This window comes from Rana temporaria, chromosome 8 (assembly GCF_905171775.1).
Source record: "Rana temporaria chromosome 8, aRanTem1.1, whole genome shotgun sequence".
Classification (NCBI taxonomy): Eukaryota; Metazoa; Chordata; class Amphibia; order Anura; family Ranidae; genus Rana; species Rana temporaria.
The window spans coordinates 49,635,214-49,654,162 of NC_053496.1; the positions used below are offsets into that span (position 1 = coordinate 49,635,214).

The window sequence follows — 18,949 nt, forward strand, 5'->3', positions numbered from 1 at the left end:
TCTCTGAGCTTTCGTCTGTCAAGAACGCGGTGATGCACAACACTATGACGAGCCGAGAAAATGAAGTTCAATGCTTCCGAGCATGTGTCGGAATTTTGCGCGTCAGATTTTCCAATAGGATTTTTTTCTGTCGGGAAAATTTGAGAACAGCTCAATCTTTTGTTGGCGGAAATTCCGACAGCAAACGTCTGATGGAGCATACACACGGTCAGAATTTCCAAAAGCTCACATTGGACTTTTGCTGTTGGCATTTCCGAGAGTGTGTATGGGGCATAAGAATGCAATCGAAATAGGTTTACCCATTTAAATATTTCCCCTCACCTCCCATTACTGTGACCTGTCAGGATACAGTGGCCAACAGGACAAATAGAGGGGTTTTTAAGGGGGGTTTAAAACTAAAATACTACTTTCCACTCTATCCAAAACTGAAAGTTGATTTTACACATGCTTAAAGAAAATCTAGAAGTGGGTGTGTGCAAAATCCTGTATTGCACCATTCCCTTAAAGACCTTCAATAAAAATGTAACTGGCATTTGCTTGGCGCTGCTGTCTAGGATCATGGTGGGGTCCTTTTCACACATCGGCACCCGCTCCACCAGGCCAAAAAAGCCCAGTCTTGCACTTATTTGAAAGTTATTTATTTTTTGGCATACAAAAGTCCAACCAAAACTAGGTGCAGGAAGAAGACTGTTTGGCATGGGTTTCATCAATGTAGTCCAAAGTGGTTTCAAGATTTCAATTTACACGTAGGATTTAACTGCTTATATCTGTTTTGTTTTCTTTTGTTTTTTTGCAGGGAGGTGCTGATGATGATGTTGGGTTTACATGTGCTGTCGTCATTTTCATGGCTCAGACCACTTATGCATCTACTGTAAGTATTTTTTTCCCAATCAGCTGTACTTAATTGTTTTAATAACCACCCATGATTCTTCCACAAGCTACATACAGTCGTATCAGTATTGTGTTTAATGTACAAAATCAAATTGCATATGAAAATTTCCATTTCTTTATGCCTGATTCACACTATGAAGCTTGCAGTTTGCATATTCCGGGTGCATTTTGTGTTTTCCAATACACATTTTTTGATCTATTGAAGTCTATGAAACAAAACAGAAAACTCCTTGCCTTTTCCATACAATGCACAGATGTGAACTACATCATAGAAAACCATCTTAAATGGACTGTAGTGTTTCTGCAAAACTGAAAATGCACAAAAAAAAGCATAGGTGTGAACCAGGCTTTAATGCTATTAAAAAAAAAGGTAGACTTTGGGGGATGTATGAATGTAGGTTGGTAAAACATGTAGTAATTGATTATGGGATTGTAGCATGTAATAGAATGCCATAATTTATGTTACTGGTTCTAAGCAATGCAAACAAATGTTACCAAGAACTACACATTTCAATGCATTGCAAGTAAATTGGATTGTAAAAAAGGCACACGTGTGGCATCCTGTGCTTCAATTACTCTGCAATACAAAACCAAAGTGCATGGCCAGCTTAACAAGGTGAACTATAAGGCCATGAGCAAATAATGGCTACCAGTTGGATAAGTGAAGGATGAACTCTCATTGGCTACTGTGGGTTAATGCCTTTTTGTTCTTGTACCTCCCATTGACATGCCAAAAAGATGTTGAATCTAAAAGGATAGAATGACTTCTGTAATTAAAATGGAGCAAATGCAATATATGTTTATTTTGTACACATAATGAGCTCTTTCCAGCCTTCACTGTTACGTCTAGCTCTCTCCTACCTGGATGCCGCTTCTCAAAAGGATCAGTCAGTGTTTAACTATGCTATGCTCTACAATGCCTTCCGGGTGTCCGGGAATGTGAACCGCGCCAATGCTATGCGTGCAAAGTTGAAAACGTTGGCCATTAATGAAGGTATGAAAGCCAACAAATCATTTATTGTTAAACATACACACACTGTACATATGTCCTAAAATTAAAGTGGATAGTATATAAGAGAAATGTGCGCAAAGAAAAAACTGGGGGAGCCGCCAACACTTCCCTGGACACAAAGTGCAAAACAAAGAGTGTCACACTCAAATCGGTGAATGTGAACTTATGTTACAAACAACAAAACCTTATGTGAAATGATCAGAATAGATAAAACGGAAATATCATGGTAGTCCATCTTGAGTAGACCGTATAAAATATATTGGTGCAAAAGGAAGTCCATAAATGGTGAATCAAATACAGTGAATTTTGAAATATATTTGCTTGTGTGATGCAAATGAGGGGGGAAAAGTAAGGTTGGCACACTTGCCAGACAAGATAGACACACGTACTGTATAAAACTTGGGTCAAGCAGGCATTGTTGAGGAAATGTCCTCAATGAAATCATCCATACCAAAGGCAATGATTGGAGTATGGACTTCAAATTTGGAACAGGTAAACTTGCATCAAAGGATAGACTCCGAGGTGAACGACAAGTATATCTCAAAAGTGAGGTTATTCCATGGCATTGGCCATGGAAGATAAATCCACATAGTGTAACTCTGTATGGTCTTTTTATTAAAAAGGGGTTTACACTTTCAAGGAATCGGGGGGGGGGGGGGGGAAACAAGCTTGCCTCCTCAAAGGTATAGAGCGATTGCCACAAACGTCACCCAACACGTTTTGTCCCACCGGACATCATCTGTGGTGTGAGATGATGTCCGGTGGGACGAAATGTGTTGGTTGGCAATCGCTCTTGATTCACCATTTATAGACTTCCTTTTGTACCAATATATTTTATACCGTCTACTCAAGATGGACTAATATGATCTATCTGATTTTGAATATTCTGATCATTTCACATAAGGTTTTGTTTTTAAAAAGGCTCATATTCACATATATTTGAGCGCTACACAATTATTATTTTTTTAAACGTGATCAACTTTAATGTAAATCTTGCCAGTGTGCAATTCGTGTTAAATGCCTGACTTAAAGTTATGCAATGAGAGTTTTTATTCAAATGTATTGACATAGTAATAGGTGGGGTAGGAGAAAAGTGAGGCCACTTTCACACTGAAGACTGCGCAATGCAATGGGCAGGGCATTTTAGAAGCACTCCCGCATTGCCCCAAAGATGCTGCTCCTTTTTTTTTTTTTTTGTCCTGCAAGCACACTCAGGCTTTCACACTGGGGTGGCCTGAAGGTACTTTACAGGTGCTATTTTTAGCTCTAAAATGCCTGAAAAGCGACTCAAACCAAGGGGGTGGGGAAGAGTAACTTGTGCATCTTGGGTAAATGAGCCTGGTTACCCATTAGCAGAAAGTTATATTTGGAGATCTTAGGCTCCTACTAGTGTGAAGATTGGATATCTTCATAATCTTGCAAAGAAAGCTGTACATGCTTTTAAGTCAGTTTCAACTCCTATTAACCAATTGGATAGAGTGACTCCAGAATTATCATCCATCCTCTACCCTGCTCTTCAGATCTTGAACGTTTTTGCTGGTTGTCCTTTTGTCTTGCATGACTAATACGATCTACAATCTTCAAACCAGCACCCATCCATTGTCTGTGCCAATGGTGGCTATATGCTGACCTTTGTTCTGTTGACCACCATTCTATTAGAGGTCCTGCAGGGCCTGTGATCTCACTATGTGGACATGGTCTGTTATCTGCTTTCTCTGAAACCCCTATTCCTTAGATGGATGGGGCTCTGCAGATAATGGATGCCTATGCTGGTTGAAAGAACTCATATCTTCACACCCACCTCTGCATTTACAGCCTAAATCTTATATTAAAAACAATAGGTTCTTGTTTAGACTGCATTTTCTTGATTTTTTTTTGGTAAATGACTATTTGTTCTGCTTCTCCCCAGGTAACAGTCTTTACTGGCAACGTAAAAAGCGTCCAGAACAGCAGACTCCCTACCTGTTTTCTCGTTCTGCCCCCTCAGCAGAGTTGGAGCTAACAGCCACTGTCCTTAAGGCTATGGCTTATGGGGAGAATAGCTCTACAGTATCTCCAAATGACCTGAATGAAATGGCCAAGATTAGCAACTGGCTTGTTCGACAGCAGAATATACATGGCTCTTACAGGACCACATCGGTAAGCTTTCTGTTCTTGGTAATGCTCCAGAATTTTTCACACTCCATTTAGCTATGGACCAGACTGTGTTTTGTAGAGTTTTAAAGAGTTGGCAAACAAATCTTTATGGCCACCAGTATGCTTTCAGACTGGAACAGAGAGCTGCGTAAAATGTTGTGGTTCAGTTTGCAATACATTTACAAGCACGTAAATTCCACATGCCATTCTACTCCAATACACAAGACGGAGTACCAATGCTTTGTTATCAAATAAAACCTATGCTTATCTCAGCTTTATGGAAGTCCCTTTGAAAACCATGCTAAAGGGAAAATTCTGCATCAGAATGAAATGCTGCCTGCTACATGATCTGGATTACTGCAATCAATTGCTAAACAAATTGCAGCCATTCACTTCTCTTGTCTGGCCGTTTTTTAATGTTGCTTGTGTTTGCAGTCAATAAATGGTTGGCTTTTTTACCAGTTGACAACAATCTACAGTCACAGTCACGTCTGGTCATAAAGGATTAAAATCGACCTGGTGGTCCCTATGTAGTTCTTTTTTATTACTAGAAACAAAAGCACATATGAGAAGGTCAGTTTGCCACAAACCTCTCACAGCACTGCATGGTTTCCATTTGTTTGCCAAATTACCTAAATAAAACCCCCATCTGTAGTAGCAAAATTTCAGTAAAAGAAACGCACTCATTTTATGATCCTCCTTGTATGTCTTTAACTGAACCTCATTTGGCTGTATTTCTGATGCTTGCTATATACATTTCACACTGCGTATTCTATTTAATCTCCACTGACTACGTATGCCTGTACAGTATCATTACAGGCAAACCTTTTTTTGCCAAAGAAAAAATACACAACAAATTTAACATTTAGGGCACAATAAATTGCCCAATTTTTTGGTAGTAGTATAAAAGCTGACGTTGTGCCATGTAAATATATACCCAACATGTCAAGCCTTAAAATGGTGACCAACTTCTGTAACCTCTATTTTCCATATGCAACACTTTAAATGTCCCTACAGGTCATCAGTTTTGAAGTACACAGGAGCTCTGGTGCTAGAATTATTGCTCTATTGGAGACACCAATAATCAAATACAACCAAACAAATAGGCGCTGTATTTAAAATGGGTCTTTATCAATGTAAATTTTAGTCCATAATAAAACATATGTAACATCAATAGTTTGTAAATTATTAGAGGGGATAAAGGGAACTATATCCAAGAATTTGCTGATGAAAATGGTATTTGTAGTAATCAACGTTGATTAATGAAGGATCGTTTTTGTCAGACCAATCTATTAACATTCTATGAGTAAGATAGCTGCCATCTAGATAAGGGAAGGCCTGTGGATGTAGTATACCAGGATTTTGTAAAGGCATTCCATACAGTTCCCCATAAACGTTTCTTTTACAAACTGAGGTCTGCCAGTGTCCACCATAGCGTATGTTCCTTGATAGAAAGCTAGTTACAGGGCTCTGTCCAAGTGTGGTGATAAATGGCAATCACTCAGAATGGGCTGGGTGGTAAGTGGGGTCCCCCAAAGAGCTGTCCTGGGACCAATTCTGTTTTATTTATAAATGATATAGAGGATGGGATAAATGGCTCAATCTCAGTGTTTGCTTACGATACAAAGCTAAGCAGGGCAATAACTTCACAACAGGCTGTGGAAACCTTACAGGAAGACCTCAATACATTAATGGGTTGGGCACCTACATGGGAAATGAGGTTTAATGTTGAAAAATATTATTTAATGCAACCTGTTATTAATTTTTTGCACTGCAAAACTTTTGGCTGTATTTTTTATAAGTCGTGTGTCTTTGCCTGCTTCCTCCTTTTTCCACAAGTGCTGATTTGTTTGTTTCTACACATCAGAACTAAAAAGTGTTTTGGATATACTGACTTGCTTGTTTCCCCTCAGGACACCATGGCAGTGTTGGATGCCCTGTGTAGTTATGGAGCTCTGGTGTACCAGAACAATGCCAGAAACACTGTTCAGCTGAAATATGGAGATCGAGTCATCAGAGAATTCAATGTTTCCAAATCCAGCAGAATCCTCCTTCAGTCTGAGATTCTTAATCGGGTTCCTGGAAATTATAGCATGGTGGTTTCTGGGAATGGCTGTGTGCTGCTGCAGGTAACGTTCTATTGCTGCTCACCTTTAGAATTGACTGATAACTTGGTGAATAATCAACATGGAGCTAAACTTGGATGGAAAAGGCCTTGACTTATTACACCATAACTGCACATAGGGGTAAATTTACTAAAACGAGAGAGTGCAAAATCTGGTGCAGCTATGCATGGTAGTCAATCAGCTTCTAATGTCATCTTGTTAAATAAATTCTGATAATAAATCTGATTTGGTTCCTATGCACAGTTGCACCAGATTTTGTACTCTCCAGTTTTAATAAATCAACTCTATAGTGTCCAATTTTCACTTAAACCACCAAACCAAAGAGGGAGGGTGGGGAGAGTCATACAAAACGGGAATTTAAATGTACCTTCTAGAGATGATGGCCATATCCAAATTACTGTATTATGTGGAATGATCTAGTCCATGATGAGTTGATGGTTGCATTATGTTTTGGATACCCTTTAACTTTTGTAATAACATTTTGTGGTTATATTTTTAGGCTGTCTATTCTCTATAAGGTACATTTAAAGTCCAAGCCTCTCCTTGCCCTACCACTTTGGTTTGGTGGTTGGAGTGGAAATTTAGATACAATATGTATTCAGGATGGTACCTATGGAGAATGATGTGCACAGGACATACATTTGCCTTTTAACTTTTGATTCCATATTTACTGCATAATACAACCTCCACTCCCTACATAAACAAAACTATACTTGGTACTGTACATTTCAGCTTCTGCCCGGATGCCCTTCCATGCCTTCCCTAGTTTTGTAGTTGGCTGGTGAGTGGATGCTGGCTATACTGAAATCTTAAATTGACTGGAGGACTGCTGTTCAGTGTTCACCAGTGACTATACTAGGAAAACACCTGCTTCACTCCCAACAAACCACCTCAAACTCCTCTATTCTCAAATAAATACAATTTGAGGGACAGATGTGTGTGAACACCGCTCTAGGCCAGCCTCCTATCTCCACCTCCACTAATGCACAGACCAGGTGCTGGCCCAATGGGGGGGGGGGGGGAATTCTGGTTGGCCGAACGTCCAATAAAATCGCGTTTTTATTTAAAAAACAAAAAAAAACAAAAGGGGAACAGAATCAGCAGCTGACACGTTTCTCGCTCCCTTAGCACTTGGTCATAGCTCAAGCGCTAAGGGAGCGTGAAACACGTTAGATAGTAATGCTGTTCCCCTCTATTTGTTTTTTTTTCGGGATATGTTTTTATGGACTTGCTGAAATAAAGGTGATTTTTGCTGGACATTCAGCTGACCAGAAATCTTTTTGCTCATGAAAATTGAGGGATAGCTGGCAGAAATGCTTCCGTTGGCAGTGACCACAAATTTCCCCACAAAACTCGCAATTTAGATTGTGCCTCTCAGCTGATGTGCTCCTGTACTCCCTTGCAATTGGACATACTGGTACATGTCCTTCAGGCACTCCAGAAAGGTTTCCAATGTGACTTGAAAGGCACATTGAGATTCTAAACCTACACTGAGACTCTCTACTGCTCATCCAGTCAATAGTTTAGCTCCACAGTCCAGTTTTCTTTTAGTCAGTAGCTGTTGCTTATTACCATGGAGAAGGATGGAAATGCAGATCGAACAGAAAATCTTGGACCTCCTCCAAAAACTCGGCACATTTTTCTCCCACAACAAAACTGTACATCTACAACCTGTTATATTGCTTTTGGTGCCGCTCAAAGAGGTGAAAAGCACATCCGTGTGTTCCAGAGCATTGGGTGCCGGTTTGTCCTGATGCCAATCAAGAGGGCTAGTAAATGTAAAGGCCAGATAAGGAGTGGACTTGGCCTACATGTCTCCACCAAATCCTATCCGGCATCAAGGTGTGTGGTTGGTTTGGTAGAAATATGTAGGCTGAGGCTGCTCCTGATCATTTATTCACCAGGGTTGGTCGGAAGCAGCAGCGATCCTTTTTCTCTGTACAACATCTACAGGTGCCTACCTAATCTGCTTTTTAAACCTCCTTTCCTTTGTTCCATAGTGAATGGATTCCTTTTGTATTTGTCATATGCATTCAAGGGAGCAATAATCGGACAACCTAACATTTGTTGTTTGTGTCTATTCCCTACAGACTGGAGTTGAGTTCAATGTTCCCGTGAGACAGAGAAATTCTGCCTTTTCACTGTCTGTGACTACATTCCCAGGAAACTGTCAGAATGGAGTGGCGTACTTGGTTGACTGTCAAGTGAATGCCAGGTAGGATAAAGAATTGTCTTTAGTGGCTTTTGTTTTAATGTACGCTCTGCAATAACTGAAAGATGCTGTAATCTGTAGAGGTAAAATAGATAATAAGAGAATATTGTCATGTGCTGGGTGCAGATCTCGAGTCCCCATAACTCTTTGGGGCCTTAAGTAGGGCATAAATTAGTAAAACAAATTATTCAGCACTTAGACCTGCCACCCAGCAAGGGAACTCAAATCCAAAATGGTTTCCTACATTAAAATAAAATAAAAAATCTCTGCTGAATAACACTACCTATAACTCATATAAAAATACGAATGAAAGCACAAATGAAAAGCCACCAGTGAACATTTGATGGAAACCACAGATCACTTTTTTTTTTTTTGCTCTTCCTCCATTATTTTTTCCTCACAGCATTAAAGAGGTTCTTGTTGAGTCCAATGCAGAACAGCAGGTTACAGCAAACGAAGCATAGCCTGCAAACCAAAATCGATCGCTCCTTCACAATTCACTTTTAATCACTCCCTCAGAAATATCTATTTGTCTCCATTGATCTGGGAGTAAGTCATGTTCTGGTATAACTTTTTTTTAGGCTTCAGCTTGTACATAAAATGTATTTACTGCAAGCTTTTGCAAAGCATTTGAGAGACTTCCAGCAAGCTTTGTCCGCAAACTTTGTCCACATGTCTATCAAAAGCTTTTTTTTTTTTTTTCAAACATGTTAAAATGCACATTTTAGGCCTGGAGAATAGTTAAACTCATCAACCCAATCCAGTATATTTTCTGAAAGCAAGGACCTTGGAGAATAAAATGGAAGTTGTTGCAGTTCAGTGGCAGTGCATCCATAGTGGGCGCAGGAGCACCGCCCCCTCTCTCCTGCTCTTATCAACCAACAATACATAGATTCATGCATTGCATGAATCTATGTATTGTTGCCGCCCACCATTCAGATGTCCGGCGTGTTTTGGAAGTGCCTGATTAGAGCGAGATGCTCGAATAGGTTTCTCGATTTAGAGCCTCAGAAAGAGAGCTCAGGGCTCACACTTAGGAACAGCTCCAGCCTACAGGCAGGTGGCCTTTGGGAGTCTAAGGCTGCAGGAGGCAGATGTGGCCTGTGACCAAGCAGCATGAAGCTGAGCAAGTAAGCTCGAGGAGTTAGTTTTAACAAGGAGTGAGTGAGCCAGGAGGCGGAAATTTCTGTTATACAATGATGGGTGGAACCCCTGAGAGGGAAGATTTTTTTTTTTTTTCTGTGACTTTTTTGTTTAAATAAAATTGGGCTGTAATGCCCTTAAACATACAGGGCTAACCAGTGTTCCTTTAAAACGCATACACCACTAGAGCATAATCACCCCGGATCGTTGCAAAATATAACCATATGAAATTTTTTGAAAAAGTGGGTTTTCTTTACTGTCAAAAGTGCCAGGACAATGCAAACGCCCCCAAAACAACCCACTTGATGAAAAGCAGACATCACCAAGGTGATAGTTTTTGAAAATCAAGCAACATGCTGTGATTAAGGGAGTTACAACATGGCGCTTGGTAATGGTGCATGAGATACCGCGCATACAGGTGAAAAGGAGGTAAGGGGTTAACAATTTCACTTTGGGATTAATAAAGTGTTCTGGAATGTACAGGTTATTTGTACTCATGAATTCATTCATCTTTCCTCCCTGTTTGAGGACTGCTCACTTCACTGGCATTAATGGGTACAGCAACTGCCCGATGGTAATTTATCCAGTGCCATCCACCACTTTGCTGTTTTTGGACATACAGCTGTATAAATGTGTTGCAACAGTCGCCACTTTCATTCAAATCTTTGTTTAACATCCCCAAACCGGAGCAAAAGGTTTGCTGACAGCTCTGCAACTGCTTTGTGAAAACTGGCTCTACACAAGGCTCCAATACAGCTGTACTGTTTTATATTTGTTTTTTTGTTGTTACTTGTGCTTATTGCTTTTACTTTTTTCTTTTTTAAGCTATCGTGGTATTCAGAATACGTCAAACATGGCTTTGATCGACGTCCCGCTCTTATCGGGATATATAGTGGAAGATAATTCTCTTTCGAAGGTATCTTTCTTTAAAGCCATGTGGCAGATTGTACCTGGCAAGCATCATAATGGATTTGTTGTGGGAGCAATAGAGGGGCAGGCTAACGGGGGCAGCATAAAAAAAATATGCTCAAATTCCAACACAGATTGTGGCAGATGCACAGGAGTGACTTCAAGGATAACACTAGTCATGAAAAATGTGCCTTTTAAACATACCATACAGCCAGAAGTAAAACGCCCATGTTTATTGTGTGAAGGGTATTGTGCTACAGCTTACAGACCATCGAGACGAGTACGGTTTCAGCTTTGTTGCAACATTTTGAGAGACCCCTTTCTGTTCAAGCATGACGCCGCCACTTTGTACACAGCCAGCTCCATAAAGACCTGTTAGACCAGTTTTTTGTTGCGCAACTTGAGTATCCCCGTAAGAGAAACAATCGCTCCCATCGCTTAAAGGTTCTCCACACAGAGAAATGGCTACACAGGCGACACGTCCATACACTTCTCAATGCTTGGGGAATGCAGCCCACTTCTAATGGGGGGGAGGGGAATCAAATGTGAAACTACAAAGGCAAAAAATGGGGGCGGCATTAAACATGCAAGCTGGAAGATGCCATGTGGTGCAAGGTTCAAATGCTCCAACAACACCAGTATACTAGCAAACTGATGCGTTTTGGCGTCGCACCTCCTTGCTCAGAGGAGTCAGAGCTGAAAAGCGTTGGCTTGCTAGTATATGGGAGGTTGTTGGAGCATTTGAACCTTGCACCACATGGCATCTTCCAGCTAACATGTTAAACACTGCACTTTTGAAAGTATGCATTCTATTGGTTATATTGTCTTAGAATAAAAACATTTTTGGGTGGTGCGCTAGGTGTTTGCGCCTTCCCCATTTTTGTTGTCTTTGTAACTTGAGTATTCTGCACAGAGCCCTAACTGCAACATCAGTACCTGACCTCACAAATGTTCTTGAGCACTAAGCACAAATTCCCCCAGACAGCCAAAATCTTGTGGAATGCCTCTTCAGAAGATATTACAGTAAAACCTTGGTTTGAGAGCGATTTGCAAGACAAGCAAAATGTTTTAATAAATTTTGCCTTGATATACAAGCGATGTCTTGATATAAGAGTAGTGTCAAGTCACAACGGAGTATAAAAAAAAGCTGAGCCTCCAAGTGTAGCAATATGATTACATTTAATGGAGGTACAACATTTAGCAACTTATTGCTACACATAGAGGTGCCTCTCTTCTGTTTTTATACCCTGTAAAAAAAAATGCTTTTGATATACAAGTGCTTTGGATTACAAGCATGTTTCTGGAACAACTTATGCTCACAAACCAAGGTTTTACTGTATAACCACAAAGATTGAAGGAGTGGGGACCCCAAGTTAATGTGGTTAAAATGTGAGAAAGTAAAGTTAAGCCAATATAATCAGGTACCCACATCCTTTGGCATAATTGTCAGGATTTTTTTTTTCCAACTATGTGATATGGATGTTTGCCTCTAAAAACTAGGCTCTTGAACAATGAAGTTGTAGGTAGATCTCGTATGACATAGTTGTATGTAGAGCCAATCACATTTATATGGTGAACTTTAGGGGTCTCTCATCTGATATACTCGGTGCCAGACTTGTATCATGTTCCATGTGTCACCTTGTTTACTTATACTTTTTGTTTTTTATTTTTAATTTGCAGCTGAAATCTATGTTTCCCAAAGTTGAACAGATGAAAAACCATCTCATTGTGTATTTAAATGATGTAAGTCATCCCCTGAAGTGAATTCTGAATGTAGAGGAGCCACTGAGACTATTCTTTGGTCTCCCTTGCTAGTACAGAGACTGCCAGTCTCGCGCACACTGACAATATTGACTCCATCTAAGTCCTAGACAAAACCCAGTTTTTGTAGCTAAAGGACTTTACAGGGCGCATAAGGTACTAGTGGTACCACACAAATGCATATATTTAAAAATTCATATTTTGATATACAAATATTCATGTAGCACCATATCCATGCGCTACAACAAAAAGTACACCTGTTCCAGAATGTTCCACGCGCAGGCTCAATGCATATTGAACATTCATATGTTTTCTTCAGAGGAACATGTGAGTAGGATATGTTATCCGGTGGTTGAACATTGTTTTAAAGACCAAGTATGTGTATATTCACTAAAGAGCATTGCCAGTGTAGACCATTTACATTGGGACAGAAAGAAGCATAATGCCAACACCACCAAATCCTAACACAAGGGACACCAATTGCTGAATAGAATACCTTTATCATAATTTTGGAGTATACTGTGACCCTAAACTCCTCTCCTGTTAATCAATAAGAGAACAAACGCCGCCTTAACAGAATATCCTTATAGAAGCAGGCACACGTTGCATTCCCAAATCGGGTCTTACTCCTGATGTCCCAGGAGCTGCTTGACACCCAGCATCCACATGTTGATCCTCACTGATGGAGGCAATGGATCCTTCTCCAGACCTTGACTACTGAACAGTGCCCTCCAGCAAAAACCATTAGCAATCACCTACAGGCCCTCGGCCCAGCTCCTGAGGTCCAGACTGCAATTGTCTTAGTGGGTATCTCACAGAAGCAGCAGCCCCAGGAGAACTGGAATCCTCCCTGGAGAGGGTAGAATACTCTAGAAAGGCCTCCAAAACATTTATCACTTCCCCAGCCACCTTCTGTATGCCATCCTGGGATTGGCTGGAGCATAAAATTCATGCTGGTTATTTGACTCTCCCTGTCCTATATTCTGAAAACTTCTTCCAGAAGCAGGTGAGAGAAATCAAGCACCCCAGATAGGAAACCCTGATCAGACAATCCACCACTTCTCCAATGACTGCAACAAAGCCAAAAACTAAATTTAGCTGGGCAGCCTAACTAGAGTAGAGCCCTTCTGCATAATACTCTGTGATCAATCTTACAAATTGGTGCAGGGCAAAAAAGAAAAACACCTTTACTTTGATGTTTAAGCTGATTCATTTTGTTTCCCTTTTGCAGATGACCAGTGAAGGTGTCTCCTTTAATGTGACACAAGAAATGAGACCCAGAGTGGAGAACTTCCAGCCAAGAACAGTTCGGGTCTACGACTACTACGAGAAAGGTGATCTATGCATTCTGTTTTTAAATCTGCATTTTTATCCCAATTTCAGTGTAATTTTTGCCCGTTTTATTTTTTTTAACCACTTCCGTTCCGGAAGGTTTTACCCCCTTCCTGACCAGGCCATTTTTTGTGATACGCCACTGTTGTATGACACTGTACAAATAAAATTGTGGGGTTTTTTTTCCCCCGCAAAGAGCTTTCTTTTGGTGGTATTTAATCACCTGTGTTTTTTTTTTTTTTTTTGCGCTATAAACAAAAGACTGAGTTTTCTGCTATAAAACACGTCCAATAAAAAAAAAATCAATATGTATTCATTCATACAGTGTGTGTGTGTGTGTGTGTGTATACACACACATCCCAATAAGCGTATGTTGATTGGTTTGCTCAACGTTGGTGTCTACAAACCCGCTGATATTGGCTCCCACTGTGTCCAATCACAGCAGAAGCGGGGCTCCGGCAGCATGCGCACACACCCCAGAGCCCTTGCTAGAAATCACGTACAGGTTTGCGATTTTGCGCTTAAGGGCCAACTTTCTACAGTATATGTAAGTGGAGTGGTCTTTAAGCCGGTAAACCCCTTTACCCTTTTGCTTGCAGAGCCGCTTTTGCCGTCTATTTTTCGCACACATGTTCAAAAAATCATTTTAGGCCCGAAGATTGGGTAATTTGCCCCCACCCAACATATTTTCTAAAAGCAGAGGCCCTGGAGAATAATATGGTTTTTGTCACCAGCAACGGTTTACCTAGCGCACATTTTCAGTTTAATTTACTAAAGTTCCATTTTAGAGCATGCAAACACAATACATATTTCCTGAATTTTAACATATAAATGAGGTTACACTAAATAAACTGATAACCAATATGTCAAGCTTTAAAACGGAGCCTGTTCGCAATAAAAAATTCAGCACCCTATATTTTCCATAGGCAACGCTTTAAAATCCCCTACAGGGCATCAGTTTAGAGTTGACTAAATAATGGCCCTATAATTATTGCTCTTAGTCAGGAATTCATAGTGATGAAACAAGTTTTTCATATGTAGGCACCCTGAAGGATGTGTTAACCTTCTGTGGGTGGGATGGGCTTTTTTACTAAAACTTTTATATCACCTATCGGATATAAACTCTTTTTGACGGGTTCTCTTTAAAAGGGAAGTTTGTATACGTCAGTCCTTACAGCCTTGCAAACAGATTGTGTAGGGTGCTGCAGTGACTTGGTGGATGACACCACCATACAATCATTGTAAGATGGGGGATCTTCACAATTATACCTGGGTATAGTGATAATCTTGTCCTTTATTCACATAAGGTAACAGGCATCACAGGCTGACATTTACGGGTCTTGTAGTATCCCTTTTTTTTTTTTTGCCTGGAAAAATGGATTCTGCAAGGTCCTGAAAAGTTGGCCTGTGATTGCTGTAGGCTGAATCTTTGGATACCCAGTGGGAAGGGAAGACACAGAGATCTGATTAGCACTAATGTGAAAGTTCCAACTAAACAGTAACCTAGTCTATTTGGCAACACCAAACTGACCAACACTTACAGAGAACTGTGCAGATACTCTGCAGACAACATCTGGCAGAGGAGGTGGCTGGAAGGCAGTTGTGCGACAAAGCCCCTGTAACAGAAAGGCTCCTGTTTGTAGAACTGCTGAACAGTCGATGGGGACAGTTCTATTTATTAGCACTGCCCACACTAAAGATGGCCACAGAGGTCATCCGGGGCAGCAGCGTCAAATATGGCAACTGCCCACCGGATGACACCTATGGAGGAATCCAAGTTCCCCCTGTCCTCTCTATATGGTGGCTGCAGAACTGTGCCGGGAGGTCAAACTACACCTGCCTACATACCTGTTACTTTATGTGAATAAAAGACAAGATTATCATTATACCAAGGTGTGTGGGTGAAGATGTTCTCTTTAAGGAGATGTGAGGGTTCTTTTAGACCCCTGATGTCTCACCTGCCTTTTACAGAGGATAATGGCGTACAGATGGCACTCCCATTAGCTTCTTTCTTGTGACAACAGAAATTTGAAGTGATAAGTGTTATTGACTAACATGGTAAAAGACTAAAGGCTAAAGGCTAAGGCTAAAGATACAAAATTCCCATAGAGAATGTTTGTTTAACAGAGAGGGAAAAACCTCGATGTTGAACTCTGTTGCCCTAGATATACCCAGGGCAACACAGTCTTCTCGGCGGGGACACAGATAATAATAAAAACTTGGCACAGGATCCAAGCCTGCTCTAACCTTTTGACAAGGGCTTCTCATTTTAATAAAGTCAGTAGACCCACAGGATGAGTCCTTTTTTTTTTTTCTGTGTATTTTTCATTGTATTGTATTGTATTGTATTACGTCTCATTTGCCTCTTAGAAAGTTTTTTTTTTTTTTTTTTTTAAACAGATGAAAATGGCTCCGCTGAATTGCGCCACCCATGCACTCTTTCAGGCTAAACAAAGTAAGGCTGCTTAGCATAATTCTATGTATATGCAATATTTTCTAATGTGCAAAATAAAGGTAAAATTAATGCTGTGGAGTGATACATTTTTTCATTTGATGTGGAATCCTAATGAAAAATATAATGCATACAGTTGTATCTGTTTCTCATGCACATAAAGCCCAATGTCTTTCAAGTGACAATAAGAGTCCTGACTGTCCACCCTCCACCCCCTTCCTGGTGACCCCCCCCCTTTTTTTCTTTCCTCTAGAAGTATATCAGTCAACATTACAGGCCCTTCTAGAGGCAGGTTGTCCTTACTGCTTCAATAATTGGCACTCGCATAATGTGAGCAATATTTGGTGCAGTAGTACTGAGCCCAGGCTAGCAGAATGATGTTCCTGTGATTGGTCCAGGACAACCTGTGCACAGAGGAAGTGGGTTGAATGATGCTTGCCACCATTAGACATTGAAGAATTGTGACATCTAGTGGCAGCAAGACATTACTTCAGGGGTGAAGGAGTATTATAACCGTGTCCTTTTTTCTTCGGGCTATTTACTTTTTGTAGCTGGAATTCTGTTAGGAAACTGCTTCTTGTATGTAAAAACACAATTTTGCTATACAGTAATGTATGGTGCTAAGTATTGCAGTGCTATGAATTTTGAATGAAACCTTAAGGCACCTAGGCAGCACAATGCATTTTAGTACATTACAAAACTCAGGTGAGCAATTTCTGTGCGATGCTGTGCAGATCTGGTGTGTCCTGGCAGCCCATGTAAAATAAATAGGATGCCTTAAAGTGGTTGTAACCCTTACATCTACCCGGTAATGTGCCTGTTTATCTGCAGCCTCCAAAAGCATACATTTTGCACAGCATCTCTGGGCTATAGCAGACAGGGGACAGTGATCTGATGTCACACATTGCAGAGTACAGAGGAGAACTGAGTGTAATGTGGGACCTGAGTGGAGGGAAAGGACGCACCACAATCTATACAGTCTCATTAAAAAATTTGCACAGTTGAGGCTGTCAATATATAAATGTACTACATCGGTACTAAATAATCAAATATTTAACACCAAAAAAACAACCAAATAATAATCGCTGCATATAAAAAAGGTGAACTAACCAAACAATAATGTGATATAAGTGACAATGTGCAGACAATTAACTCTAATGATGTGAAAACCTTTGCAATAGTGCAACACCAGTGCAATATACAGTGTATTAATAAATTAGTCCCAATTGGTGACTCAGTAGGTGGCTGTCAATCACCTTATGTGCTGGGGGGGAGGGGCGCAGGGTGTTTCACAGCTTTCTCTGGTGTTGGCAAAGCCTGTCAAAAATTAGTCATGCAGACTGGAGAGAGCAAACGGACCACTCCCCCTTGCTGTCTGTCGGTCCACCGTCACTTGCCTCATCTATGCGGCGGGCACATTGGGCGGGGATCGTGCATCGGCCAGCACATCAGGCAGAGGCGGGGATCCGTTCTGCATCTCCTCCCCTCCTAGGCGTCCAATAGGATCACCTGTTCTTTCAGCCAATTGGGTGATGGGTATCAGACCAGCTTCCCGATTGGCTGGGAGGAGGATCAGTGTTGCAACAGAAAATATTCATTTGCTGTTGTAACACCTGGGTGGGCTCAATACTCTGTGCCACAAGCCCACCCTATTTTGAAGCCTAATAGAGGCTCTGGCTCTAATCGGTGCTTAAAAAAACAAAAAAAAAAACGTTGTTATAATTCATGCACCTGCTGTCCTGAAAAGGGCTGAACGCATTAATAAGGGGTAGCGGCCATGGACAATAGAGTATTAAGATTTGGCGACTGCTGATAGAGGGGGCGGTGCTCGGGCGCCCCTAATGGATGGGTCATCACTACTTTGGATTAAGGCTACCCACTGCACACAGTGCACTTGAATGCATGCATAGCAAAAATGTCTTAATCGTAACACTTTCAGAATGCATGTAGGAAAACAGATTCCAGCAGTCCTGTCTGTGTGGTTCTTGTAATCATTAAGCAAATGCTAAGTTGGTACATTTTAGCCTGAAATGGCTATACAAGTAAAAATGCAATTGACTTGATTTGTGCTACTATTTAAAGAAGCCCTAGTTAAGGGATAAGTGTCCCTACTTTTTCCAGGATGCTGGGAACTATAGGGTGTAAAATTTATTCAGGCCTTCAGATAAGAATATATTAAAAATGGTTCTACATAAAGTATGCAGCATTCTTTGTCTCCACACAGATTTGTGGCTGAATGTACCCCAGTAAACTGCCTTGGGAAATATTACTAGGCTACAGGTGCCAGCAGTGGCCAATCACATGGAATGGACCTAGAGGGGATATTTTTTATAAAGCTTTGCCACACTACATGACTGGTGCCAGCTCTGAAAAGTGTGGCAATGAAAAGCAGCTAACTACTATATTGGGGGAGGGGAAGAAAATGGCCGTTCCAGGGGAAAGATCTCATTGCATCCTGTCCCCTATTTGCAGAATCAAAAATTAGGGGCTATTGTTGGTTTGGCGGTGGGTTCTGGTTCTAGCAGTGGAGATTATATATTTATACACATTGGTGGTCTTGTCTGACTATGGGATAACATGCATCCAAGTTGTATAACTGATTTTGTCTCTCTTTTGCTTGTAGGAAAAGAGGTTCTGAAGACTTGGTCATCCTCCGCTCATTGACCACACTGGTGTACCGCTTTCTAGGTCCCGCAAGTTGCATAACCTGTATGGAAAATAATAGAATACTGAAAAGTTCAATAAACAATGTAACAAATATCATGGTTGTGAATTTTCTTATTTACACAGTCAATATCAAAAAGGCAATGGTAGTCATCATGTACAGTAACTGTATTATATTTTGGGGAGGAAAGTGTGCGTGTGTGTGTATTAAAATCTAATTTTTTTTTTTTTTTTTGTGTTATCAGCTGTGGTTAGATTGTTTCTTGTGGTATTTACATGTCACCACAATCCTCAGCAGGCAAAAAATGCAC

The 18,949-nt window shown here is 40.7% G+C and overlaps 1 protein-coding gene across 2 annotated transcripts in view; it reads left to right on the top strand.

The window, feature by feature from the left end:
* Positions 1 to 18,734, top strand: part of LOC120946919 (alpha-2-macroglobulin-like) — a 93,866-nt gene extending 75,132 nt beyond the window's left edge. The window contains exons 27-36 of one of the 2 annotated variants that reach the window (XM_040361742.1): positions 797 to 871; positions 1,723 to 1,885; positions 3,813 to 4,042; positions 5,953 to 6,168; positions 8,256 to 8,380; positions 10,346 to 10,436; positions 12,110 to 12,172; positions 13,422 to 13,524; positions 15,923 to 15,977; positions 18,598 to 18,734. In XM_040361742.1, coding sequence (XP_040217676.1) covers positions 797 to 871; positions 1,723 to 1,885; positions 3,813 to 4,042; positions 5,953 to 6,168; positions 8,256 to 8,380; positions 10,346 to 10,436; positions 12,110 to 12,172; positions 13,422 to 13,524; positions 15,923 to 15,972 — 1,116 coding nt within the window. In that variant the 3' untranslated portion in view covers positions 15,973 to 15,977; positions 18,598 to 18,734. Of the gene's footprint in view, positions 1 to 796; positions 872 to 1,722; positions 1,886 to 3,812; positions 4,043 to 5,952; positions 6,169 to 8,255; positions 8,381 to 10,345; positions 10,437 to 12,109; positions 12,173 to 13,421; positions 13,525 to 15,922; positions 15,979 to 18,597 lie in introns of those variants that run through there. The other variant, XM_040361743.1, reaches the window with a different exon arrangement.
* Positions 18,735 to 18,949: the final 215 nt, after the last annotated feature.